Source organism: Rhinoderma darwinii, chromosome 1 (assembly GCF_050947455.1).
Source record: "Rhinoderma darwinii isolate aRhiDar2 chromosome 1, aRhiDar2.hap1, whole genome shotgun sequence".
Lineage (NCBI taxonomy): Eukaryota > Metazoa > Chordata > Amphibia > Anura > Rhinodermatidae > Rhinoderma > Rhinoderma darwinii.
In genome coordinates this window covers 654,362,994-654,390,570 of record NC_134687.1, presented here as the reverse complement: position 1 = coordinate 654,390,570, position 27,577 = coordinate 654,362,994, and the positions used below count along the sequence as shown (strand labels likewise).

The 27,577-nt window shown below is 42.2% G+C and overlaps 1 protein-coding gene across 1 annotated transcript in view; it reads left to right on the top strand.

The window, feature by feature from the left end:
- Positions 1-25,539, top strand: part of LOC142663947 (uncharacterized) — a 40,451-nt gene extending 14,912 nt beyond the window's left edge. Inside the window, exon 7 of the mRNA XM_075842805.1 lies at positions 23,571-25,539. Within this exon, the coding sequence (XP_075698920.1) occupies positions 23,571-25,027 (1,457 nt within the window). The 3' untranslated portion in view covers positions 25,028-25,539. The remainder of the gene's footprint in view (positions 1-23,570) is intronic.
- Positions 25,540-27,577: the final 2,038 nt, after the last annotated feature.

Sequence of the window (27,577 nt, the reverse complement as noted above, 5' to 3'; positions counted from 1 at the left end):
CGAAGGGTACGAGGAACCTGGGAGCAAATTTGTATGATGGCGCCCATAGTCGGATATTCCTAGAGGACAGCCAGACCTTCGTGTCGGGGAGAAATTGAGGAGCTTCTCTTCTCCTTGTTTCAGCCTTCCGTTTCATGCGGTCAACTGCCAGTAGGATGGGGGATCGAGTCTGCTGCCAGATCTGCAAGAAGTCTCTAAAAGCAGAGTCATCTTCTGGTACCTCGGACGTATCGGGCATCGGGAGAGGAATTCGTGGGTGTTGGCCGTAGACAATGAAGGACGGTGTATTCCTTGTGGATTCGATGGTGTGATTATTATATGAGAACTCAGCCCACCGAAGCAGCTGCACCCAGTCATCATGTTGCTTGGAGATGAAGTGGCGTAGGTAGTTCTCCAAGATCTGATTGATCCTCTCGACCTGACCATTGGACTGAGGATGGTAGGCTGAGGAAAAGTCCAACTTCACACCGAAGAGTCCGCAAAGGGCTCTCCAGAACTTCGAGCTGAACTGAACCCCCCGATCAGACAATATTCCGCGGCAAGCCGTGCAGGCGGAAGATGTATTGGATGAAAAGTTTGGCCAGTTGAGGAGCAGACGGAAGACCGGTCAGCGTAATGAAGTGTGCCAGCTTCGAAAATCGGTCCACCACCACCCAGACAGTACTGCCTCCCACAGAGGGAGGCAGGTCCGTAACAAAGTCCATAGCTATATGCTGCCAGGGAGCATCGGGCACAGGCAATGGCTGGAGCAGACCAGCAGGTCTGGAGTGAGTTACCTTGGTAGCTGTACACACTGAGCAGGAAGAAACCAAGTCCATAATGTCTTTTGGGCAGCGTGGGCCATCAGCAATCAGGTATCTGGTTTTACGGGTCCCCGCGTGACCTGCCAGTCTAGAGTAGTGTCTCCAGCGGAGGATTCTCCTTCTGTCAGCCAGGCGCACAAAGGTTCTGCCTGGAGGAATGTCCCCAACTTGCAGCGGGTTGACAGAGACCATGCAAGACGGGTCAATAATATTCTGTGGAATTTCCATGGTGTCCTCTGCCTCGAAAGATCTGGACAAGGCATCGGCCCTCACATTCTTGTCAGCCGGGCGATAATGGAGCTCAAATAGGAACCTGGTAAAGAACAGCGACCACCTGGCCTGACGAGGATTCAGCCGTTGGGCCGTCTTGAGATAGGTGAGATTCTTGTGGTCTGTAAAAATTAGGATGGGTTGAGCTGCACCCTCTATTAGATGTCTCCACTCCTCCAGAGACAATTTGATGGCCAGTAACTCCCTATCCCCAATCGAGTAGTTGCGTTCTGCGGAACAGAAGAGCTTAGAGAAATATCCACATACCATTGACTTGCCCTTGAAACCTCTCTGGAAGAGGAGTGCACCGACAGAGGAGGCGTCCACCTCCAACGAAAACTGTAGAGAAACATCTGGATGATGGAAGATAGAGGCTTACGTGAAGGCACTCTTCAGGCTATTGAATGCGGACTCTACCTCAGGAGTGCACACCTTTGCATTCATGGCCTTCTTGGTGAGGTTAGAGATAGAAGTCAGTGAGGAGAAGTTTGGGATGAACTGTCTGTAAAAATTGGGGAATTCCAGAAAGCGCTGTATGGCCCTCAAGCCTTGAGGGCGTGTCCATTCCAGGACGGACCTTACCTTTTCAGGATCCATCTCGAGACCTCGATTCGAGACGATGTAGCCCAGGAGGGGTAGAGCATCTTTCTCAAACACACACTTCTCCAATGTGGCGTATAGACGATTCTCTCTTAACCGCAGCAAAACTTGACTGACATATCTCTGATGAGTCATAGGATCTGGAGAAAAAATCAAGATGTCATCAAGATAGACTACAACACAAACATAGAGGAGGTCACGGAAGATGTCAATAACGAACTGGAAGACCGCGGGAGCGTTACACAGGCCAAAGGGCATTACTAGATATTCACAGTGTCCGTCACGGGTGTTAAATGCAGTCTTCCATCGTCACCCTGGCGAATCCGGATTAGGTTGTAAGCCCCACGCAGGTCTAGTTTGGAAAAAATCTTGGCACCACGTATACGGTCAAACAGTTCTGAGATTAATGGCAACGGACACTTATTTTTCACCGTGATCTGGTTGAGACCCCGGTAGTCGATACAAGGATGCAGGGAACCATCCTTTTTCTTGACTAAGAAGAACCCGGCTCCTGCCGGGGAGGAAGACTTCTGAATGAAGCCCCTCTCCAAGTTCTCTTTAACATAGGCGGACTTGGACGGAGTCTCTGGCAAGGAGAGAGGATATACCCTACCACGGGAAGGGATGCACCAGGAATCAGCTCGATAGGACAGTCATACGCCTGGTGTGGTGCAGCGTCTCCGCCTCCTTCTTGCTGAAGACTTCCGAAAATGCAGCATAATGACCAAGTAATCCTGCCAATGACCGAGGCAGAGGAGGCTGAGCCGAACTAATCTGTACCAGGCAATGGTTGAGACACTCGGGGCCCCACTGGAGAACCTCTCCAGAGGTCCAGGACTGGGGCATGTAGTCAGAGCCAAGGCAGGTCCAGCAGCACAGGGTTAAGGGCTTTGGACAAGACAAAGAACGAGTCCAGATACGCAGAGACCCGATGCGTTTTCTCGCCGGACACTATGGTCACGGGGATGGATAATTTAGACGGAAGTACTTCTTTACCCAAAGTTGTCTCTCCTACCAACCCTAGGCTTTGGGGCTTTTGGGGACACAGACGCACAAGATCGCCTCCGAGGCAGCAATATAGACAGAGTCCCGAAGTGCGCCTGCGTTGTCTCTCCTGAGTAGAAAGCTTACACTGGTCCATTTTCACAGACTCCTTAGGAGGGTCAGCATCGGAGGACAGCGGGGGTCGCTGCAAGGTAGAGACCGGACTAGGGAGGCCTCCCTCCCGACGAGCTTCTTGGAGCCGTTCTCGGATCCTTCTATCAATCCGGGTGGCCAGAAGGATGAGGTCATCCAGGGTAGATGGTAGATCTCGAGCGGCAAGTTCGTCCTTAATCTTAGGAGACCATCCCTTCCAGAATGTAGCCACCAGGGCCTCATTGTTACACAACAGCACTCCCGCCAGGGTGCGGAAGTGGATGGCGTACTCGCCCACAGAGGTGTCTCCTTGACGTAGGTTCAGCAAGGAAGCCGCTGCAGATGAGACTCGTCCAGGCTCCTTAAACACTGTGCGAAATGTCAGGAGGAACCCCTGGAGGTCACGGGTCTCTGGTCCTTGTATCTCCCACATAGGATTCGCCCATGCAAGGGCCTTGCCAGTGAGGGGAGAGATGATGAAAGCGACCCTTGCGCCATCAGACGAAAATGCCCTTGCATACAGGCTGAAGTGGATCTGGCACTGGTTCAAAAATACACGACAGGTACCTGCGTCTCCATCATAAGGGTCAGGAAGTGGCAAAGAAAAACGGGGATCAACACTGCCAGGAGGTGTAGTAGAAGGATCGGCAGCTAGCGCCTCCTGCCAACGTGCGATAATGTTCAAGGCCTGGAGGAGCTGGTCCTGTAGAGACCGGAGGTCTAGCATATCTTTCCGCATCTCTTTCGACGTCATCTTGGTCTTGGATCGACCAGCGGGGTCCTAGGCCTGAGCGTACTGTCACTTTGGGTTCGTGGACCCACTGGACCATACCGCCTTGACGGTATGGCAGCTGGCCAAAAGGGCGCAGGTCACAGTCTATAGTTCGTATAGTGTACCTGTGGAAGCTCGGACAGTAGCAAGGCAGGCTCGGCTGGGACTAGGCAGCAGGTAGACGTCAGGCATGGAATACAGCACAGCACGACTACAGCTCAGCACAGCACTTGACCAGGATAGCACGGGATACAGGATGCAGGTACGGGGAAAACTGGGAACTGTAAAACACTAGGAGACCATTTGCATAGACAAACTTTGAGTACGACAAACAATCGCTCAGGCATGGGAGGAAGGGGCACAGCCCTTCTTATAGCCCAGGGTGCTCTGGGAGCAATCGGCTGAATCTCCCACCTGCGTGCGCTTTGGCTTCTTAAGTCTGGACTGCGCTCGCGAGCGCACCCTGGTGGTTACTGTGGAACAGGACGGCCGTATGTGCAGACATCTCTGGAGAGAAGGTCGTCGACTGGATGGAAGGAGTTCGTGGTTCATGACCAAGGACGTTACAGACGCACAGATGCTGCTTCTATTGATGCTATCTCTCACCCTAGTTCTGGATTCACAGCTACACTGCTCAGTACTGCTGTATGTTGTCCTTCATGCTGCTTCTGCTTGTAGTAAGTATTATATCTTACCCCAGTGCTGGATTCTCAGCTACACTGCTCAGTTTACTGTATAATGTCCTCCATGATTGTAAGAGAGAGAGAGAGAGGAGCACGATCCTCTCTTCTCTGTGTGCTGTGTACGGGAGAGGACAAAGCAGCTAGTCTCGGCCCACTCTGGAGCTGAATTTAGGGAAAACTGACAATTCGAGATAGAGCCTGCAGATGGGGGAAACTGGTGAATAAGGCAGGATACAAGTCCTGTAATGGTTAAAAATAGTGTAATTTCTCATGTTCAAACACGCATGACCGCTTATTCAGAATATTCACCCAGAATAATAAGTACAATCAACACAAGTACCACTATTATTCAACTTATTTATTAATGATATAGAGGATGGGATTAATAGCACTATTTTTGCAGATGACACCAAGCTATGTACTAATGTTCAGTCTATGGAAGATGTTTGTGAATTGCGAGCGGATTTAAACAAACTGAGTGTTTGGCGTCCACTTGGCAAATGTGGTTTAATGTAGATAAATTTAAAGTTATGCACTTGGGTACGAACAACCTGCATGCATCATTTGTCCTAGGAGGAGCTACACTGGGGGGAGTCACTTGTTGAGAAGGATCTGGATGTACTTGTAAATCATAAACTAAATAACAGAAGCAATGTCAATTAGCTGCTTCAAAGGCCAGCGAGATATTGTCGTGTATTAACCCCTTCCCGCGATTGGGCGTGACTGTACGTCCAAATTCAAAGTGCTTTCCCGCACAAGGGCGTACAGTCACGCCCTCTAGATAAAGCGAACACAGGAGCTGTGCGCGCTTCATCTTCAGCTGCTGTCAGCTGTAATACACCGCTGACATCCCGCTGCAAAGGTGGCGACAGCAGTTACCGCCGATCACAGCCATTTAACCCCTTCAATGCGGCTGTCAATGGCGTCCGCCGCATTAAAGTGGTTGACAGGGAGAAAGCTCCCTCTGTACCCCCCAGGCTCCCCCCGCGGTCGGTCGCGGGTTGCGATGGTTGCTATGGCAACCAGGAAGCCGTTGCTAGGCTTCCTGGTTGCCCAGGTACGGAAGCCTATTAGGTCCTGACCGAAGCAGGGCCTAATACGCTTACTGTCAGATGAAGAATGACCGTTACAAGACACTGCACTACATAAGTAGTTCAGTGTATTGTAGCGGGGATCAGAAGACCAGATCTTCAAGTTCCCAGGTAAGTGTAATAAAAAAAGTTAAAAAATTAAAAAAAAATGTGAAAGAAAAATAATAAATACGTTTTAACTAATAAAAACAACACTTGCCCTGTTTCCCTGATCAACTCCTTTTATAATTAGAAAAAAAATGAAAACGTGAAATAAAACTATACATAATAGGTATAGCCGCGTTCGGAACGGCCTGATCTATAAAAATATCACATTATTTTTACCACACGGTGAACACCGTAAAAATTTCTAATAAAAAACCATGACAGCATTTTATTTTTTGGTCCTCTTGTCTCAAAAAAAATGTAATAAAAAGTTGCAAGTAACGCAAAATGGTGCCAATAGAAACTAAAGTTTGTCACGCATTATACAAGTCCTCCCGCAGCGATATGAACTAAAAAAATAAAAAAGTTATGGCTGTCAGAAAATGGCGACACTAAAACAAGATTTTTTTTAGATTTTTTATTGTGGGAACGTAGTGAAACGTAAAAACAATATAAATTTGGTGTCGCTGTAATCGTATCGACCCGCAGAATAAAGTTAACATGTTGCTTATACTGCACGGTGAACACTGTAAAAAATAAAAATGAAAAACCGTGCTATAATTGCTATTTTTTGGTTTCCTCATCTCCCAAAAAATGGAATAAATAGTGATAAAAAAAAACGAATGTACCCCAAAATGGAACCAATAAAAATTACAGCTCGTTCCACAAAAAACGCGCCCTCACACAGCTCCGTCAATGGAAAAATAACACGTTATGACTCTCAAACCGCAATGATGCAAACTGATGGCCCAGACTCATTTTTTAGGTCCAGTAGAATTTCACTAAATACCCCACATCATCATTTGCTGGACCCCACAGGTGGACCCTGTAGATGCAGTGGAGATAAGGAAACTTTAGGGCCTTGTGCGGCTTATAGGGCTAGTGAAGAAGTCAAATATAAGGCAACACTGGAGCGCAGATATTTTGTATAATACCCAATAAACCCGGCCTGTGTATAAAGGATTGGTTCACAGCGTACCACACCAATCCATGTATTATTCATTCACCCCATTATTACATCATCCTAATATGCCCTGATGCACTCCGCCCATCTTACATATACCCTGATGTACTCCGCCCAGCTTACATATACCCTGATGTACTCTGCCCAGCTTACATATGCCCCCACATTATAAGCTGAAATACCACTAATACACCAAGCAAAATCTGCGCTTCAAAACCCAAATGGGGGTCCACACTGAGCCTGGCAGTGTGCCTAAGCGGCAATTTATGACCGCATATGGGGTATTACTGTATTCTGGAGAACCCGCTTAACACTTTATGGGACGTGTGTCTACGGTGGTACAAGCTGGGCACAACACATTGGGCACTGAAATGGCATATCTGTGGAAAACGGCAATTTTCAATCTGCAACATCTATTGTGTACTCATTTTTGCAAAACTCTTGTGGGGTCAAAATGCTAACTACACCCCTAGATAAATTCTTTGAGGGATATACTTTCCAAAATGGGGTAATTTTTCGGGGCTACCACAGTACTGGTACTATAGCTCAATGCAACATGGCGTCAAAAAACGAATCTTGTAAAATCTCCACTCCAAATACTAAATGGCGCTCCTTCCCTTTAGAGCCTTGCTGTGTGTCCAAATAGCAGTTTATGACCATATATAGGGTATTTCCGTACTCCGGAGAAGTTGCTTTACAAATGTTACGGTGCTTTTTCTCCTTTATTTGATGAGAAAATGAAACATTTTGACCTAAAGCTACGTCTTAGTGGAAAAAAATTTAATTTTTCATTTTTACTGCCCAATTCTAATGAAATCTATGAAACACCTGGGGGGTCAAAATGCTCCTTACACCCCTAGTTGAGTTCCTCTAGGGGTGTAGTTTCCCAAATGGAGTCACTTTTGGGGGGTTTCCACTGTACTGGTACCTTAGGAGCTTCACAAATGCGACATTGTGCAGAGAAATCAAACCAGCAAAATCTGTACTCCAAAAGCTAAATGGCGTGCCTTCCCTTCTGAGTCCTGCCACTTGCCCAAACAGAAGTTTATGACCACATGTTGGGTATTTCCGTACTGTGGAGAAGTTGCTTTACAAATGTTTGGGTGCTTTTCCTCATTTATTTGTTGAAAAAATTAAAAATAATGAGGTAAAGCTACATCTTATTGAAAAATAATGTAATTTTTCATTTTCACTGCCCAATTCTAATGAAATCTATGAAATACCTGTGTGGTCAAAATGCCCCCCTTACCCCTAGATGTATTCCTCTAGGGGTGTAGTTTCCCAAATGGAGTCACTTTTGGGGGCTTTCCTTTGTTTTTGCACCACTAGACCTCTTCTGACATGGTGCCTGAAATATAATTTAAGAAAAGGGAGGCTGAAAAATCCACTAGGTGCTCCTTTGCTTCTGGGGCCTTTTTTTAAGGCCCGTAGCACACTAAGGCCACGTGGGATATTTCTAAAGACTGCAGAATCAGGGCAATAAATATTCAGTTGTGTTTCTGTGGTAGAAATCTTTAGTATTACAGAAAAAATTCATTTAAAAAGGAATTAAATTAGCAAATTTCCCTTCCACTTTGCTTGAATTCCTGTGAAGTGCATAAAGGGTTAAGAAACTTTCTAAATGCTGTTTTGAATACTTTAAGAGGTGCAGTTTTTAAAATGGGGTGATTTGTGGGGTTTCTAATATAAATGGGGTGATTTGTGGGGGTTCCTAATATATAAGGCCCTCAAAGCTACTTCAGATCTGAACTGTTCCCTAAAAAAATAGGCTTTTGAAATTTTCTTAAAAATGTGAGAAATTTATGCTAAACTTATAAGCCTTGTAACGTCCTAGAAAAATAAAAGAATGTTCAAAAAATGATGCAAACATAAAGTAGACATATGGGAAATGTTAACTAGTCACTATTTTGTGCGGTATTACTATCTGTCTTACAAGCAGATACATTTGAATTTAGAATATTCTCTAAATTTGTGTTTTTCACAAAAACATTGAATTTATCAACCCAAATTTTTTCACTAACATAAAGTCCAATGTGTCACAAGAAAATCTCAGAATCGCTTGGATAGGTTAAAGCATTCCGGAGTTATTACCACATAAAGTGACACATGTCAGATTTAATTGAGGCTGTGTCATTTGGTCCAAAAGTGGCTGCGTCCTTAAGGGGTTAAAAGAGGTGTGTACTCGCGGGACAGGGATGTAATATTACCACTTTACAAAGCATGTGAGGCCTCATCTAGAATATGCAGTTCAGTTTTGGGCTCCAGTTCATAGAAAAGATGCCCTGGAGTTACAAAAAATACAAAGAAGAGCAACGAAGCTAATAAGGGGCATGGAGAATCTAAGTTATGAGGAAAGATTAAAAGAACTAAACCTATTTAGCCTTGAAAAAAGACGAATAAGGGGGGACATTATTAACTTATATAAATATATTCATGGCCCATACAAAAAATATGGTGAAATCCTGTTCAATGTAAAGCCCCCTCAAAAAACAAGGGGGCACTCCCTCCGTCTGGGAAAAAAAGGTTGAACCTGCAAAGGCGACAAGTCGTCTTTACTGTAAGAACTGTGGATGTATGGAATAGTCTACCACAGGAGCTGGTCACAGCAGGGACAGTAGATGGCTTTAAAAAAGGCTTAGATTTCCTAGAACAAAAAAAATATAAGCTCTTTATGTGTAGACATTTTTTACTTCCCTTTTCCCATCCCTTGGTTGAACTTGATGGACATGTCTTTTTTCAACCGTACGAACTATGTAAGACAATCACAATCACATGGATGAAGCACTCATCAACACTAACAGAAAACAAAAGGAACAAGTACTCACCAGTGGATAAGCGGAACCTAAAACTGAAGGTATTAGAAGATGGAGACACATAAATGGAGCGGATGGCAGATGAATAGCATGAAAGTAGTTAACAGATAAGTAGACAGTGTATAAGAATTAACAGCACTCACTGATCCTATCTGAATAATATCCCACTGCAGCGAAAGACAACAGCTTGGCAGTAGACCAAACGCGCAGGAAAGGCAAACAAATCAGGGGAAGTACTGATCCCAGGATACACACAGAACCCACTATACAAAAACTAGATCTCTCAGAGGAACAACAGGTCTCACAGTACTAACAAAAACCACAGAAAAGGCCATACTCACAGATTAGGTGGTGGGTAAAATACCCGTTCCAAACAGGACGCAACCAGGTCAGAGAATGCTGTTGATGGGAAGTGCCCAGGTGTGTTTAAATAATGATAGCCACTCCCACTAACCTTGAGGGGAGTGGTGTGTTGGGCATGGAAGTAAATGTGTAATAATAATAAATAAATAATAAAGTACTGTGTATAGTGCACATGTGAGGTATAGGGGACATGACTAAGTGTAGTGTGCAGAAATCAGGGCTGTGAGTGAAACAAAGAAAGTGAGTGTAGAGTGTAAAACATGGAGGCATAGTGTTTGGATAGTGAGGCACAGCATATATCGCCGAATAGCAGCCTATTTATAACGCCCATACTGTAAGAGAGCGGGCTGCCCTGCATGCAGTGCCAAACATCCGCACACCAGGCTATCCCAGCATCATAAGACCCGGGCGCGTCCTGAAAAAAAGTATGTACAATGTAAGTAACCATGAAAAAACATGGGGTATTAGTTGTTGTTTTGGCCAAAAAAACGCAAGCTCGCAATCCACGTCACGGATCCCCACACTTGCGAGTCCCTACCTAGAACTTTTCGTTCCAAAATCTAAGATATACAAAAAAATGGGACATAGAATGTAATTAAAACCACAGAAAAGGCCATACTCACAGATTAGGTGGTGGGTAAAATACCCGTTCCAAACAGGACGCAACCAGGTCAGAGAATGCTGTTGATGGGAAGTGCCCAGGTGTGTTTAAATAATGATAGCCACTCCCACTAACCTTGAGGGGAGTGGTGTGTTGGGCATGGAAGTAAATGTGTAATAATAATAAATAAATAATAAAGTACTGTGTATAGTGCACATGTGAGGTATAGGGGACATGACTAAGTGTAGTGTGCAGAAATCAGGGCTGTGAGTGAAACAAAGAAAGTGAGTGTAGAGTGTAAAACATGGAGGCATAGTGTTTGGATAGTGAGGCACAGCATATATCGCCGAATAGCAGCCTATTTATAACGCCCATACTGTAAGAGAGCGGGCTGCCCTGCATGCAGTGCCAAACATCCGCACACCAGGCTATCCCAGCATCATAAGACCCGGGCGCGTCCTGAAAAAAAGTATGTACAATGTAAGTAACCATGAAAAAACATGGGGTATTAGTTGTTGTTTTGGCCAAAAAAACGCAAGCTCGCAATCCACGTCACGGATCCCCACACTTGCGAGTCCCTACCTAGAACTTTTCGTTCCAAAATCTAAGATATACAAAAAAATGGGACATAGAATGTAATTAAAACCACAGAAAAGGCCATACTCACAGATTAGGTGGTGGGTAAAATACCCGTTCCAAACAGGACGCAACCAGGTCAGAGAATGCTGTTGATGGGAAGTGCCCAGGTGTGTTTAAATAATGATGAAGTTCTAGTTTATTATTATTACACATTTACTTCCATGCCCAACACACCACTCCCCTCAAGGTTAGTGGGAGTGGCTATCATTATTTAAACACACCTGGGCACTTCCCATCAACAGCATTCTCTGACCTGGTTGCGTCCTGTTTGGAACGGGTATTTTACCCACCACCTAATCTGTGAGTATGGCCTTTTCTGTGGTTTTAATTACATTCTATGTCCCATTTTTTTGTATATCTTAGATTTTGGAACGAAAAGTTCTAGGTAGGGACTCGCAAGTGTGGGGATCCGTGACGTGGATTGCGAGCTTGCGTTTTTTTGGCCAAAACAACAACTAATACCCCATGTTTTTTCATGGTTACTTACATTGTACATACTTTTTTTCAGGACGCGCCCGGGTCTTATGATGCTGGGATAGCCTGGTGTGCGGATGTTTGGCACTGCATGCAGGGCAGCCCGCTCTCTTACAGTATGGGCGTTATAAATAGGCTGCTATTCGGCGATATATGCTGTGCCTCACTATCCAAACACTATGCCTCCATGTTTTACACTCTACACTCACTTTCTTTGTTTCACTCACAGCCCTGATTTCTGCACACTACACTTAGTCATGTCCCCTATACCTCACATGTGCACTATACACAGTACTTTATTATTTATTATTATTACACATTTACTTCCATGCCCAACACACCACTCCCCTCAAGGTTAGTGGGAGTGGCTATCATTATTTAAACACACCTGGGCACTTCCCATCAACAGCATTCTCTGACCTGGTTGCGTCCTGTTTGGAACGGGTATTTTACCCACCACCTAATCTGTGAGTATGGCCTTTTCTGTGGTTTTAATTACATTCTATGTCCCATTTTTTTGTATATCTTAGATTTTGGAACGAAAAGTTCTAGGTAGGGACTCGCAAGTGTGGGGATCCGTGACGTGGATTGCGAGCTTGCGTTTTTTTGGCCAAAACAACAACTAATACCCCATGTTTTTTCATGGTTACTTACATTGTACATACTTTTTTTCAGGACGCGCCCGGGTCTTATGATGCTGGGATAGCCTGGTGTGCGGATGTTTGGCACTGCATGCAGGGCAGCCCGCTCTCTTACAGTATGGGCGTTATAAATAGGCTGCTATTCGGCGATATATGCTGTGCCTCACTATCCAAACACTATGCCTCCATGTTTTACACTCTACACTCACTTTCTTTGTTTCACTCACAGCCCTGATTTCTGCACACTACACTTAGTCATGTCCCCTATACCTCACATGTGCACTATACACAGTACTTTATTATTTATTTATTATTATTACACATTTACTTCCATGCCCAACACACCACTCCCCTCAAGGTTAGTGGGAGTGGCTATCATTATTTAAACACACCTGGGCACTTCCCATCAACAGCATTCTCTGACCTGGTTGCGTCCTGTTTGGAACGGGTATTTTACCCACCACCTAATCTGTGAGTATGGCCTTTTCTGTGGTTTTAATTACATTCTATGTCCCATTTTTTTGTATATCTTAGATTTTGGAACGAAAAGTTCTAGGTAGGGACTCGCAAGTGTGGGGATCCGTGACGTGGATTGCGAGCTTGCGTTTTTTTGGCCAAAACAACAACTAATACCCCATGTTTTTTCATGGTTACTTACATTGTACATACTTTTTTTCAGGACGCGCCCGGGTCTTATGATGCTGGGATAGCCTGGTGTGCGGATGTTTGGCACTGCATGCAGGGCAGCCCGCTCTCTTACAGTATGGGCGTTATAAATAGGCTGCTATTCGGCGATATATGCTGTGCCTCACTATCCAAACACTATGCCTCCATGTTTTACACTCTACACTCACTTTCTTTGTTTCACTCACAGCCCTGATTTCTGCACACTACACTTAGTCATGTCCCCTATACCTCACATGTGCACTATACACAGTACTTTATTATTTATTTATTATTATTACACATTTACTTCCATGCCCAACACACCACTCCCCTCAAGGTTAGTGGGAGTGGCTATCATTATTTAAACACACCTGGGCACTTCCCATCAACAGCATTCTCTGACCTGGTTGCGTCCTGTTTGGAACGGGTATTTTACCCACCACCTAATCTGTGAGTATGGCCTTTTCTGTGGTTTTAATTACATTCTATGTCCCATTTTTTTGTATATCACAGTACTAACAAACACATAGACAAGAACAATGTCACCAACTAGAATCTGGAGAGTATTGGACATGCCAGGTACAATATAACCAGCACCTGAGTAATCCAGACCTGAAGTGTGTGTGTATATATAGGGCCAAGAAAAGAACTTCACCCTAATTAACCAGGCAAAGCTAAATGATAACCAAATCCAGACTCCGACCAAAGGCATTGCCGAGCCGCGCCCAAACACAGAGATAACAGAAATCATTGATTAGCAATGGTCCTGCTGCTCATCGTAACTTTATCACCCCCTTCAAGGAAGTCCGATGAGCCCTTAATCCTGGTTTTATCTGGATTGGCTGCATGAAATGCTCTTATCAATCTATCAGCATGGATGTTTCTAGCCATTCCCAGGACTTTTCCTCTGGGACATCGCCCCGCCAATCAACAAGCCAATGGAGTATTCTGCCACGCCACTTAGTATCAAGGATCATCTGGACCACATACTCAGGCTGAGCGTGGACCAAAACAGAAGGAGTTCTACGGATCGCCCTTCTGGAAGTAGACGGGTTTAAAAAGAGAACAATGAAAAGTCCTGGGCCTTCTCAACCTTTGTTGTAAATCCAAAACAAAGGAAACTGGATTCATTTGTTTTATAATCTCAAAAGGACCAATAAATCTTGTCACAACTTGCCACATGGTTGTCTTAACAGGATGTTTTTGGTGGACAAGCACACTATCATCCACTTTGAACTTAGATGGCCTGCGGTGGCGATCAAACTTGCATTTAGCACGAAGGGCAGCTGAGCCCAAAGCCCCATGAACATTACTTCACACTGACTTCAACATCTTAATCCTCAGTTTGTGCAATGGAATGTGAAAACCTGCACTGCCGGAAAATGAAGATGCCTTCGGGTGAAAACCAGAATTCCAGAAAAACGCAGAGACGTTAGTGGATGCATAACAAATTGTTATAATCAAACTGCCAACGGAAAAAACTGGACCCAATCGTCGTGTAGTTCTGAAACGTTACACCTGTTGTAGAATACCACTCACGAGAAAAGAGTCTTCAAGAAAATGTTTATTCACGACCAGCTGGGAGCATTACCACATATAGCCGTTTTAATTAAATGCTCACAGAGGGGGAGGGCCCCTCTTTTAGACATTTACACTTTGAGTTGTACATCAAATCCTTATCCCGATTGTGTGTCTAATATCAATACCTTTATCCCATTGGACACATACATGCATGTACAGCTCGTGATCCTTTAGTTGTCTCCTCATGATCAACATATGGTTCACATCAGTCTCACTGAAACAAACTCCTACATCTTGTCCAAATTCTATCTAATCATTCTTATTGGAGTAGTCTACCCCAATACCTTGGAATGTGGCTGATTGCCTATGTAACCTGAGAATAGCATAACAGGCGGCTAAAATCTAATTTTCCCCTTCATTCCCCCCTGTTATTGGAATCCCCAACACACACACACACACACACACACACACACACACACTCACACCAACTGACACGTAAACATAACACAGCATGGTAGCATGAAAATAACAGTCCAACACAACATAGTAGTAATGAGGCACAAGCAAGCATAAAGGTCTTTAACAATGGCAGAAACCAGGAGTGTCGATTCCGAGACCACCGTAAAAACCAGTCACCTGTGACCCCTGCCTCATCAACCATCTGTTTTCCCAACAAGTGGAGGTGATCAATAGCCTTAGCAAGAGTCCCATTGTGCTCGTCAATATTAGCTGGGTGAAAGTACAGCAAGAGTCTCCGATCACTTCACAGACTCCTCCTTGGGATACAAGTATCATATCCATAGCATATCGGATCTGGGCATCTGTCAGTCTCAGACCTCTTCGTTCTTCCTTGACGGCATTCAAAGCTTCATCTGTAATGTTAATCAATTTTTAAAGTTCATACCCGTTCTCCTGTATCAATTTTACATTTGCTGCTACTAGTAATCCGGGAATCAACCGACTTGCAAAGAAAAGTTCTACTCTTGAAAAGATCTTAGTCATCTGGGACATCTGCCAGTGCAAAATACGGACTTTTTTTTTGTTCACACGTTTTTACCTGGAACCCACACATGCTTAGGGATTACCAACAAAGGGTGGATTAACGTTACTATTGAGCACACACCTTACCAGTCTCCAGGGAGTATGGTATATGCCATACTACCACATTGCCAGTACACATCCATTACTATATCAGTTCCTAAACTCCTGTAATGTTCATATCTAGTCCAATTACAATGGGAATTCCTCCCTAACTTTTGTCCCTTTTACGTTCTTATAATAACAAACATTGAATTCCCTCTTTATCATGACTTTGAGACCTTTCTCTTCTGGATCTTCATTTCAAGTTAATGATGTTACATATTCTCTCTATAATTCATCACATTTGTCATTACTATTCACCAAACTAGTGTTAGAAGTGAAGTTGCAGGGAGTCGGTGTTATGGAATTGCAAGTTCAGCGATTCCCTAAAGGCTGCTGGAGACTGCCGGGAGAGAGATTGCAAATTCATCACAACTCTGATCGACAGAGTCTAAGGCTACTCTAAGTTTTTCGCCAGTGCCAACCGCAAGGTGGGATGGTCTTTGCTGCATAGAACCCAGGTTGTCTTAGCAGAGTTCAGTGTTGGATAAGAGGTGCAATGCAGTCAAACCTGAACAGGATAACTAGACAGCTAGCGGGTAAACAGAAAGCCCAAAACAGAGCAAGTGGAAATCAATGTGGAGAAAGGAATGATCCAGCGCTGGTGGTGGTTTTAAAAGGGAGATGAGAGTCCCATGTTTATTGGAAAAATAGTAAAATCGGAAGGGAGACGCAGTCCCAAGATGCAAGTAGTCAGGACTTGAACCTGAGCCTACGCGTTTCGAACGCAATCTGCGTTCTTAATCATGGCAAGTAAGGACCTTACTTGCCATGATTAAGAACGCAGATCGCGTTCGAAACGCGTAGGCTCAGGTTCAAGTCCTGACTACTTGCATCTTGGGACTGCGTCTCCCTTCCGATTTTACTATTTTTCCAATAAACATGGGACTCTCATCTCCCTTTTAAAACCACCACGGGCCATCGCGGTGATCCGATTGACGCTGCCAGGAGACGCAGACTGGTGAGCTGGAGGTTCTCTCCCTGTTTCAAGTGGAAATCAGGCACAGCAGAGGTCAGAACCAGCCGGTAGCAGATAATCAAACTTGGTAAACAAGGGGTTAACGAGAGACAAGCCAAGGTCAGTTTCCAAGAAGTCAGAAGTACAGGGAATGTCAGTAGCTTGATCTGAACACCATAAGACAAGGAAAATCACAAGCGAAGACCGGGTGGAGGAAGCCAGGTATAAATAAAACTCCACAGCTGATAGGCAGAAAGGAAAAGAAAAGAGATAGGCTCAAAGTAAAACAGAACCGCCCAGAAGCTAGAACAGTAGTTATGGTGATGTTAAGGGAACAGGCGTTTTCCTAACAGTCGACCTCATATGCTTGTTGATACTTTTTCTACTGTAATCTCATATGGTTGAATTTTCCCTCCTAATTTCCAAATGTATGTATGTAAGAAACATTCAATCTCCAGTTCACTCATCTCTTCTGACCCCATCAATTGCTCCATTCTTGCTGTATGAGGCAATAACGGACAAACATAACCGGATACATTATGCACATTGCTGACATGTTTCATATGTCTATACCACAAATGTTCTTCAAAATAATTACTACTACTTGATTCTAAAATGTTACCAGGGTCGACAATATTTCTACCAAATCTATTGATATTCTTAACTATTGATGCTTCTAAATCTAAGGTTAGATATTCCAATTGTCCATGCATCTGTAAATCATTACATATAAACAATAATGACAATCCTGAAAACAAAGGCAAGCAATATAGACAATTTTTCCCGGTGGTGTTACATAATTTGCCTAGCTTTGCTTTATGTAAACCATTAATTCTCTCCACAAATCCATTAGATTGAAGATAAGATGTGATCAATTTTTGTGTTATACCTAATTGCTTGCACACTTTTTCCTTTACTACATTTGAAAAATGGGGCCCATTATCTGATCTTAATATTGAACATATTCCAAAACTGATTTTGCATCTGCTTTTACGCATGGAAAAGCCTCTACCTATCTAGATTATGGGCACACTATCCCAAGTACATATCAGTAAGTTTGTATTATATCTCCCATGTCAATAAAATCCATATGCAGATGTTGAAAATGGCCATTGGACTTAGGACTTTTTGGCCCTTGCAACTTGTTCCGTAGGTTGAGATAAATATGTTTGACAAATACTGCACAGATAAAGATCATAACATTTTGGCACTTAAATTGGGGACAAACCAGGTGTCTGAGATAGCAATGTACAATGAATGCTTACTCTCGAGTGGGTAGATGTAATTTTGGCAAGAGGTATTGTAATATACTGGTATATCTGGTAAAATTGCTTTACCTATTTTAACTCGCATACTCCAGTTAATTCGTCTATTTGTCCTCTCCTATCCTTCCATATTTCTTTTTCAGCAACTGGTGCTGAATCCTCTGCCTCTATCAACATCTGGATAGACAGATTTTTGTCAGAATCAGATTTCAATGACATTTGCAGCACTATGGGATATGGCGTTACCCTATAAGCCGCTTCCTTTGCAGAATCATCTGCCAGCATGTTTGCTCTAGATAGATCTCTCCCCCCTGTATGTGCAGCGCAATTAGTTACAGCTAAGACAGTTGGCAATCGAATAACACGTGCTAACTGTCGGATTGCAGCAAGAGCCTTTTGTAACAATAGTTTCTAACTGGCTTACCCTCAACTAGTAACGATAGTTTCCTGTCTAGACGAACTAGTGGAAGTTACTACTGAAAACTCATATCTTCTCGGGGTACCCCTAAAAATCTTGTTGATAACCTCTCTGATTCTGGCTACAAATCTGCTGAGGGGGAGCCCGGAAAGGTTTTGGACAGTGTCTGGAAAACCAATAGGGTCTTTTCTGGGCTTTAGAACTAGGATCCTAGCCAGTAGTGACGCAAACCTGAACTGTAGCTTCTTCTTATTCCTACTTGATAAACATAACTTTTCCTGTGAGTGGTATTAGAATTTACCCATACTAACCCCTCCACTTAAAACAGTGCGTACAGACTTTAGCAAAGCAAGGTGTCTGCTTACTTGTAAGTTTGCACAGGCCTGCACTGATGAGATTTTCCCTATGGTCACGCTGCCAGCAAGAAGGGTTTTTGGGATCACGTCAGGGTCACCAAGAAATGTTGTAGAATACCACGAGAGACTTGGTCTTCAGGAAATATAAGATTTATTCACCATCGGCTGGGAGCAGTGCCACATCTAGTAGTTTAGATGAAATAGTCAGAGGGGGAAGCGACCCCTCTACTTTTTATACATTTACACTTCAAGATGTACATCAAATCCTTACGCCGATTGGGTGTCTAACATCAATACCTTTATCCCATTGGACACATTGTTGCATGCACAGCTCGTGATCCTCTAGTGGTCTTCTCATGATCAACATATGGTTCACATTAGTCTCCGTGAAACAAACTCCTTTTGCCCTGTCTGAATTCAAACTAATCAATCTTATTGGAGTAGTCTACCCACTACCTTGGAATGTGGCTGATTGCCTATGTAACCTGAGAATGTAATACATAGCATAACAGGCGGCTAAAATCTGATTTTCCTCTTCACTACTGTACACTAAGTAGCTCTTTTCGAACATGTCTTCTTTAAAGAGGCTCTGTCACCAGATTTTGCAACCCCTATCTGCTATTGCAGCAGATAGGCGCTGCAATGTAGATTACAGTAACGTTTTTATTTTTAAAAAACGAGCATTTTTGGCCAAGTTATGACCATTTTTGTATTTATGCAATGTAGCTACTTACCTGCAAACACTGATGCTGCTGCAGAATCAACTGTAGCCTCTGGTGCCGATGTGTCCTCGCTCGTCTGAGACGATGCAGGACCTGTGAGTGACGTCACAGCGTGATCTCTCGAGAACTGTGTCTGCACTGCCAGAAGCTGGGCGTTCTGAAGAGAAGTGGATGATCCTTCTCGTCAGAACGCCCAGCTAGTAAAAGTAGTAAAAACGCCCCGATGTACGCACATAATACACGCCCAGTTGTACTTTTACTTTTCAACACGCCCAGTTGTACTTTTGCAAGCCTCATTTGCATAAATACAAAAATGGTCATAACTTGGCCAAAAATGCTCGTTTTTTAAAAATAAAAACGTTACTGTAATCTACATTGCAGCGCCGATCTGCTGCAATAGCAGATAGGGGTTGCAAAATCTGGTGACAGAGCCTCTTTAAAGGAACAGTGTCATGGCAAATAATTTTTTTTATATGTTAAAGATGTTAGTGCTTTAATAAAAACGTTTTTATTCATTTGTGTGTTTGTGTTTTACTTTTTCTTATTTTTACACTTTTTCTTCCCTATGGGGGCTGCCATTTTTTGTTCCATTTCTGTGTGTGTCGATTAACGACACACACAGACATGGAGTACGGCAGCCACAGTCCCATAGGGACTGTGAACGGCTCCCGTCCCATTCACGTCCGTGTACGGCGTCTGTGTGGGAACTGCGCATGCGCCGCTCCCACACAGTCCTATTCGAAATTGGCGCCGTCCGGCGCCATTTTCCTGTGGACCGGAAGTCGCGGCCGGACTGTAATATTACTACTTCCGGTCGCGGCTTCCGGACTTGTGCACATGGAACAGCGGCAGCAAAGGGAGCGGACGGGCCGGAGGGAGCCGCGGTGGCAGGAGCAGGTAAGACATTTCAATGTATGTTAGTGTTTGTGTGTGTTTACTACTGTATGTAAACCTACTACACTGTGGGTTACCTCAAAAAATGGCGACACACAGTGTAGGAGGTTAAACCTTTCAAACCCCTCGTTTATCCCGGCACTAGCCAGGATAAAGGAGGGGGGGATGCTGAGAGCTCACTAGAGCGAGGGCTTTTAACCCAATGTTGCAATGCTGCAATTTTGGGAACTAGCTCCATCTAGTGACCAAAAATGGGTAGTATTATAAATTAGAATTAATTTATAATATTTCCTGACTATTTCCTGACTCGTGAAAAAAATAAAAAAAATTTGAACCATGTTTAATCACCCACACACTAAATGTTTAATTTTTAAAAAAAAAACATGTTTTTCGGGGAACACCATGCCCTTAAATGGACACTAACTCTTCAAACAACTTATGCTAATCTAATAGTTTACCTGATATATATCAACTTTGTAGTTTACTTACTGTTAAAATTTTGCTGTTTTATCCATGCAGATTTTGTTAGTGACACTAGGTGAGAGACACACAGATGTTTTTGCTTGTAGAATTCATAGGAGAGGATAGGGGGAGCAGTAGCACAAAGACACAGATGCTATTGCCTATAGAAGACCTTGACGAGTGGAGGGGGAGCAGGAGTAGAGAGAGGAGACAGAGGTTGTTGGTAAGAGTTATATGTCACCCCACTGCAGGATTTTCCACTGCACTTTTTACTGCTGTATGATGTGCTCTCTGCTGCTGCAGCTAATAAGGGTGTGCTACAGAGAGATAGTAGACCAGGCGGGTTCTCTGCTCTTTGTGTGCAGTGTATAGAAGACATGATAGCAGTTAGGCTCACCCCAATAGCTCATGGAAAACCTTAGAATTAGAGAGAGAGAGCCTGCAGAGGGAAAACTGCTAATAGAATGGCATATACAAATAATATAATTGGCAGAAATAGTGTTATTCTTCCTGTACACACATGTGACAGATTATTCAGAGAAGTCGTCTAAAATTTTGTTACGCTTTAAGGGTCTTTAAGATGTTTTCAAAGTGGGTTTAAGGATGTGTTTTTTTATTTATATTGGATCTCTATCCTATCTCTGCAAGGACGTTTTAAAACGTCCAGCAGAGTTTTCCCCTCCATGCCTCTCCCACTCCATTAGAGTTAAATATATCCCTTATTTTATTACACAATATCGAAGCCCTATATGTTTTGAGAAAAACAGGACCAAATAAATATAAGTTGGCATAGGAATAGAACAACAACTTGCTATTAAATTGTCACATGGCTAAAACTTGAATGAGGCACTTCACTAGGTCCATATTATTAGTACTTGATAGGACCCTCTTTCCCCTTAGAACAGCCTGAATTCTTAGTGGAATGATCTAACAATGTACTGGAAACCTTTATTAGAGATTCCGATTAATAACCTCACTCTGTCTATTCCACTACGTACTAAAGATATTTTATAAAACTGATCCGGTGACTGTGCAGCCATTAGAATATACAGATCTCATTGTGGTGTCTGTGAATTTAACCTGAGATGTGTGCTTTGTCTTATGACACATTATCTTGTTAAATTAGAAAAAAACGATGTGGTGTCCCACCATTTTTCATTACCAGCCAGGTAAAATATAACCGCAGCAGGCTAGCATTACCAGGATGGGAAGCCCACTGTTTTGGGGCTTTCCCAGCCTAGTAATACCAGTCTGCAGCCGCCCCAGTGCCAGATCGTCACTACAGATGAGCGGATACTAGATCCTACCCAGCTCTTCCCGGCACCCCAGGTGGCGGTGGGTACGGTGTAATAAGGGGGGTTAGTCCTAGCCTTTTCACTGGCTAACATTAAGCCCCGCCTTAGTTATGGAAGCTGACAATCAGCCAGCGGCCATTACTAAGGCGGTAGTAATAGTTTTACAAAATACAAGGACATAGAAAAATATTTTATTGAAATAAAAAAATCACGATCCTCGTTAACCATTTTATTGAGAATAAAAAAAAAAACGCCGTCATTGATGTAGTCCTCGAATCCGAAGTAGTCCAACCACCGAACCTGTAACAAAACATAAACACACAAAAAAAAATAAGTAACACATAAGTAAACCAATTATTATCTTACCTTTCCTGGGTCCAGTGCTGGAACCGCAATGTCAGCAAGCTGGGTCTTATATCTAAGCCTATCATATGTGATAATGTATGCTGAGACAATGCATCCAATTCTATCCAGTGGTGTAGCTATAGGGGCTTTAGTCTTATAGATATGCTATCTCCGATATATATGCAAAAATATTATTCTTTTTGGGTGAGGGGGTAAACATATGTCTCGGGGCTTATGCCCCTGATCTTTTAACCCCTTCCCGACATATGACATACAGTTACGTCATAGCTGGGTAGGGGAAGTATGGAGCAGGCTCACGGAGTGAACCCGCTCCATACGGTGCCAGTGTCGGCTGTATGTTACAGCCGACACTTCAGAGTAACGAGCGGGATCGTGCTCGAGCGCGATCCTGCTCGTTTAACTTGTTAAATGCTGCGGTCAACAGCGACGGCAGCATTTAAATCGTTAGAGGGGGCGGCCCCCTCTAACAGCTCATCGCGCCCCCCACAAGGCAATCGTGGGGGGCGATGGTTGCTATGGCTGCCTGGGGGCCTAATGAAGTCCCCCAAGTTCGCCATCTTTGTACACCTATTAAGCCCTGCCTCCGGCAGGGCTTTATAGATGCCTGTCAGAATCTCGATATACTGCAATACATTAGTATTGCAGTATATCGTGCAAGCGATCTAACGATCGCTGGTTGATGTACCCTAGGGGGACTAATAAAAAAAGTAAAAATGAGTTAAAGTTTTTGTGTAAAAAAAATAAATATATATATATATATATTAAAAGTCTCGGAATTTGGCGACACAAAATAAATGTTCTTTTTTACACTTAGGTTTTTACTTGTAAAAGTAGTAAAATATAGAAAAAACTATATATATTTGGTATCACCGTAATCGTATTGACCCACAGAATAAAGTTAACGTTGTTTTAATTGCACAGTGATTTCCGTAAAAATGGCGGGCAAAAAACCATGGAGGAATCGCTGTTTTTTTCATTTTCTACCCTACAAATAATTTTTTCCCCGTTTCCTAGTACATTATATGGCAAAATAAATGGTGCTACGAAAAACTACAACTCGTCCCGCAAAAATCAAGCCCTCATAGTACTATATCGACGGAAAAATAAAGACATTATGGCTTTTGGAATGTGGGGAGGAAAAAACGAAAATTAAAATCTGAAAGTTGTTTACGACGGGAAGGCCCCTGATTGAAGGGCCAAATGTGTTGCTATTGCCAGAGAAGGTTCTGCTTGTCAAAAAAAATTTAAGCAAGTCAAGCTTTGTTATAAAAGTGGAGGACTGGGTATAAACCAGTATCCTGGACTTTGTCATTAATATATTTTAAATCATTATAAGGTCGAAATAACACTATAGTTTTTGATCTGAAGCCAGGAGTGGACTCAAAAATGCATGGCTTAAACTTCTTCCAGTTTAATCCACTTCTAACATTTCCAGCCTAATATGAATGTTATAAAATTGTAAACTTTTCTATTTTGAAACAAAATCACAAAATAAATTTTTTATCCTAACAGAAAATCCCAGTAAGAACTGGGATAAAGTAGAAGATGAAGATATCATGCAGCAGTCCTCGAGAGAAAACTTCATTACCCTTAATGTACATCCAGGGCTTCACAGTAAAGATCTATCATATAATTCTCAAAATCATGAGGAACCTACTCCTGACCAATCACAGATTGTTACCACAAGTACAGCTCAAAAAGCGGGTAAAAGGTTTCAATGTAGTGAACACTTCACAAAAATATTAGGTCTCTTTACAAACCAAAGAATTAACACAGCAGAGAAGCCTTATTCGTGTTCAGAATGTGGAAAATGTTTTTCGACAAACTCACATCTTGTTAGACATGAGAGAATTCACACAGGAGAGAAACCATATTCATGTTCAGAATGTGGGAAATGTTTTACAGATAAATCAAGTCTTGTTAAACATGTGAGAAGTCACACAGGAGAGAAGCTGTATTCATGTTCAGAATGTAGGAAATGTTTTACAGATAAATCAAGTCTTGTGACACATCATAGAATTCACACAGGAGAAAAGCCATATTCATGTTCAGAATGTGGGAAATGTTTTACAGGTAAATCAAGTCTTGTTAGACATGAGATAATTCACACAGGAGAGAAACCATATTCATGTTCAGAATGTGGGAAATGTTTTACAGGTAAATCAAGTCTTGTTAGACATGAGAGAATTCACACAGGAGAGAAGCCATATTCATGTTCAGAATGTGGGAAACGTTTCATCACTAAACCTAAACTTAAGATTCATCAGAGACGTCACACAGGGGAGAAGCCATATTCATGTTCAGAATGTGGGAAATGTTTCATTACGAAATCTAAACTTATAATTCATCAGAGAATTCACACAGGAGAGAAGTCATATTCATGTTCAGAATGTGGGAAAGGCTTTACAGATAAATCAAGTCTTGTTAGACATGAGATAATTCACACAGGAGAAAAACCATATTCATGTGTAGAATGTGGAAAATGTTTTACAAATAAATCGGCTCTTGTTAAACATGTGAGAAGTCACACAGGAGAGAAGCCATATTTATGTTCAGAATGTGGGAAATGTTTTACAGATAAATCAAGTCTTGTTAGACATGAGATAATTCACACAGGAGAGAAACCATATTCATGTTCAGAATGTGGGAAATGTTTTACAGATAAATCAACTCTTGTAAAACATGGGAGAATTCACACAGGAGATAAGCCGTATTCATGTTCAGAATGTGGGAAATGTTTTACAGATAAATCAACCCTTGTTAAACATAGGATAATTCACACAGGAGAGAAACCATATTCATGTTCAGAATGTGGAAAATGTTTTACAGATAAATCAAGTCTTGTTAGACATAGGAGAATTCACACAGGAGAGAAGCTGTATTCATATTCAGAATGTGAGAAATGTTTTACTACTAAAGGCAAACTTAGGGCTTATCAGAGAATCCACACAAGGGAGAACCTGTTTTGATGTTCTATATGTGGAAGATGTTTTACAAAGTTATCAAATTAAGGAACTCCTCAGAGAACTCACGTAACCATAATCTCATTTAGAATGTGGGGTATGCTATAAGAGCAAAAAAAAAAATAAAAGATTGCAAACCTATCAGTTTATTCACATATATTAAACAGCTAATAAGAGTGTTTGTTACTTTTTCGGGTAAAATTGGCCTGGATCTGCAAAAAAACAAATTATATTTACCTGAGGAAAAGTATTGTGGATATAAGGAAGAAAAGAAGAGCCTTGTTTACTTACAAAGCAGAGATGCTGAATTGTCGCCATGAAACTCGCTACTTATTACTGTATTCACAAATTCACACACACTGCAAGAGAAACCAGAGGACTATGTAAACTTTGTTTTTAACATATATGGACATTTTTATATTTGACTTTAATTAAAACAGTATAAACAGATGAAAAGTATGTAATTGAACAAAAAAAAGAAATTATTTTTGCAATTAAATAAAATAAAAATTCCCAGATTTTTTTTTCATAACAGGAAATGTCGAGTTTATTTATCACTGCCTTAAAGACCTAGAACTAGAATCAGGGATGGTGCTCGAAATCACGCCCACATGTGGTGACAAATGCCCACACGATTTTTACGGTAATACCACAGTATTCACTGGCTCAATCGTATCTCCATTCGTCACCTACAGTAGTATTAAAAAAAAATAGCAGTCCAACATCATTTACCTGATAAATCAATGGTTTTGGTAGAAGTGATCTTTCTACTTAGCAAATAATTGACTCTTAAGTGTAGTAGAGTAGTAGAAAAAAAACAGACCCAACATTTAGGATATGCATGGCGCTCATTCTGAGTAATTGAATCATTAATTGAAAGGGGCTTGTTCACTAATTTAACTCATCACTGCTATTATTTTGAAGTCCTTCATTCTGTGGAATAACAGGTGTCAATTTTGGCCCTTATTCAAATGTTGCACATGTTGGTTATAGTGCATTTCCTTCTGAAAGGGAAAATGGGTCGTTCCAGACATTGTTCTGTTGAAAAACCTACTTTGATTAAAAAGTTGATTGCAGAGGAAAAAACACATAGAGAAGGGCAGCCATTATAGGCTGCTCAGCTAAAATGATCACAAATGCCTTGAAGCGGCAACCAAAACCTAAAAGACCTGGAAGGAAGCGGGGAACTACTGTTCGAATGGATCGAAGAAAAGACAAAATGCCAAAGGCTCAGCCAATGATCACCTCCAGAAAGATCATAGAAGATCTGAAGTTACCAGTGATCTACTACAATCAGAAGACGATTAAGTGAAGCCAAGTTACCAGCAAGAGCTCCCCATTGTTGAAAAAAAGACATGTCCTGAATAGGTTAGAATTTGCCAAGAAACACATTGACTGCCCAAAGAGAAACGGCGCAACATTTGATGGACTCATGAAATCAAAATTTTTCTTTTTTGGTCTATTTACCGCAGACAGTATGTCAGACGACCCCGAGCACTGAATTCAAGACACAGTACACTGTGAAGATAGTAAAGCATGGTGCTGCAAATATCATGATATGGGGATGTGTCTCATGGTGTCGGGCCTATTTATCGCATACAAGGGATAATGGATCAGTTTGAATATATCAAAATACTTGAAATCATGTTGCCCTATTACGAAGAAGAAATTCCCTTGAAATGGGTGTTTCAACACGACAATGACCCAAAACACACCAGTAAACGAACAACGTCTTGGTTACAGACAAACAGGATTGAGGTAATGGAGTGGCCAGCCCAATGCCCTGACCTCAATCCCATAGAGAACTTGTTGACATAAAAAATGTGGTTTATAAGGCAAAACCCAAAAATGCAGAAGAACTGTGGAATGTCGTCCAATCTCCCTGGACTGGAATACCTGTTCAGAGGGGCCAGAAGCTGCTCGACTCCATACAAAACAGATGTCAAGCAGTTCTCAGAAACAACGGTGAAGCCACGAAATATTAGTTCTGTAAAGGGAAATCTCAAACATTTTTTCAGTTCATACATTACATTTTTCAGTTTTTAAAGAAAAATGCCGGTACTGCTATTTTATTTTTTAGCATCCTAATATTCCTTTTTCCTTTACTTTCTGTAAAGGATTAACACAAACTGGATACATCTCGTTATTGTTGTGATTTAGAATTGAATGTGTAATATTTCCAGTGCATTTGCATATAGGGAAATAAAGCTTCTTATGATTTTGCGCTTTATTTGCTTTTTTTAAACTCATTGCTATGTCTGTATGTCTATATATTTACCTTTTATGTATGTATATACTCCAGAATGTGTGTGTGTGATATATATATATCTCTGAAATGGTTCTGCTCAGTAGTTACAGTGTCTTACAGGCAGCATCAGACTGGGGTTCACCATCCATCTATAAAGAACATGTACACATCCACTTTTCATTTAATCTTAAACGTAGTTTTTATCCTTGTACACACAGGACATATCATCAATAATGTCTAATAGGTAATTTGTGAATTATCCCATTTGAAATATACCCTAGTGGGAAGTGATTGTCTCTAAAGAGCTC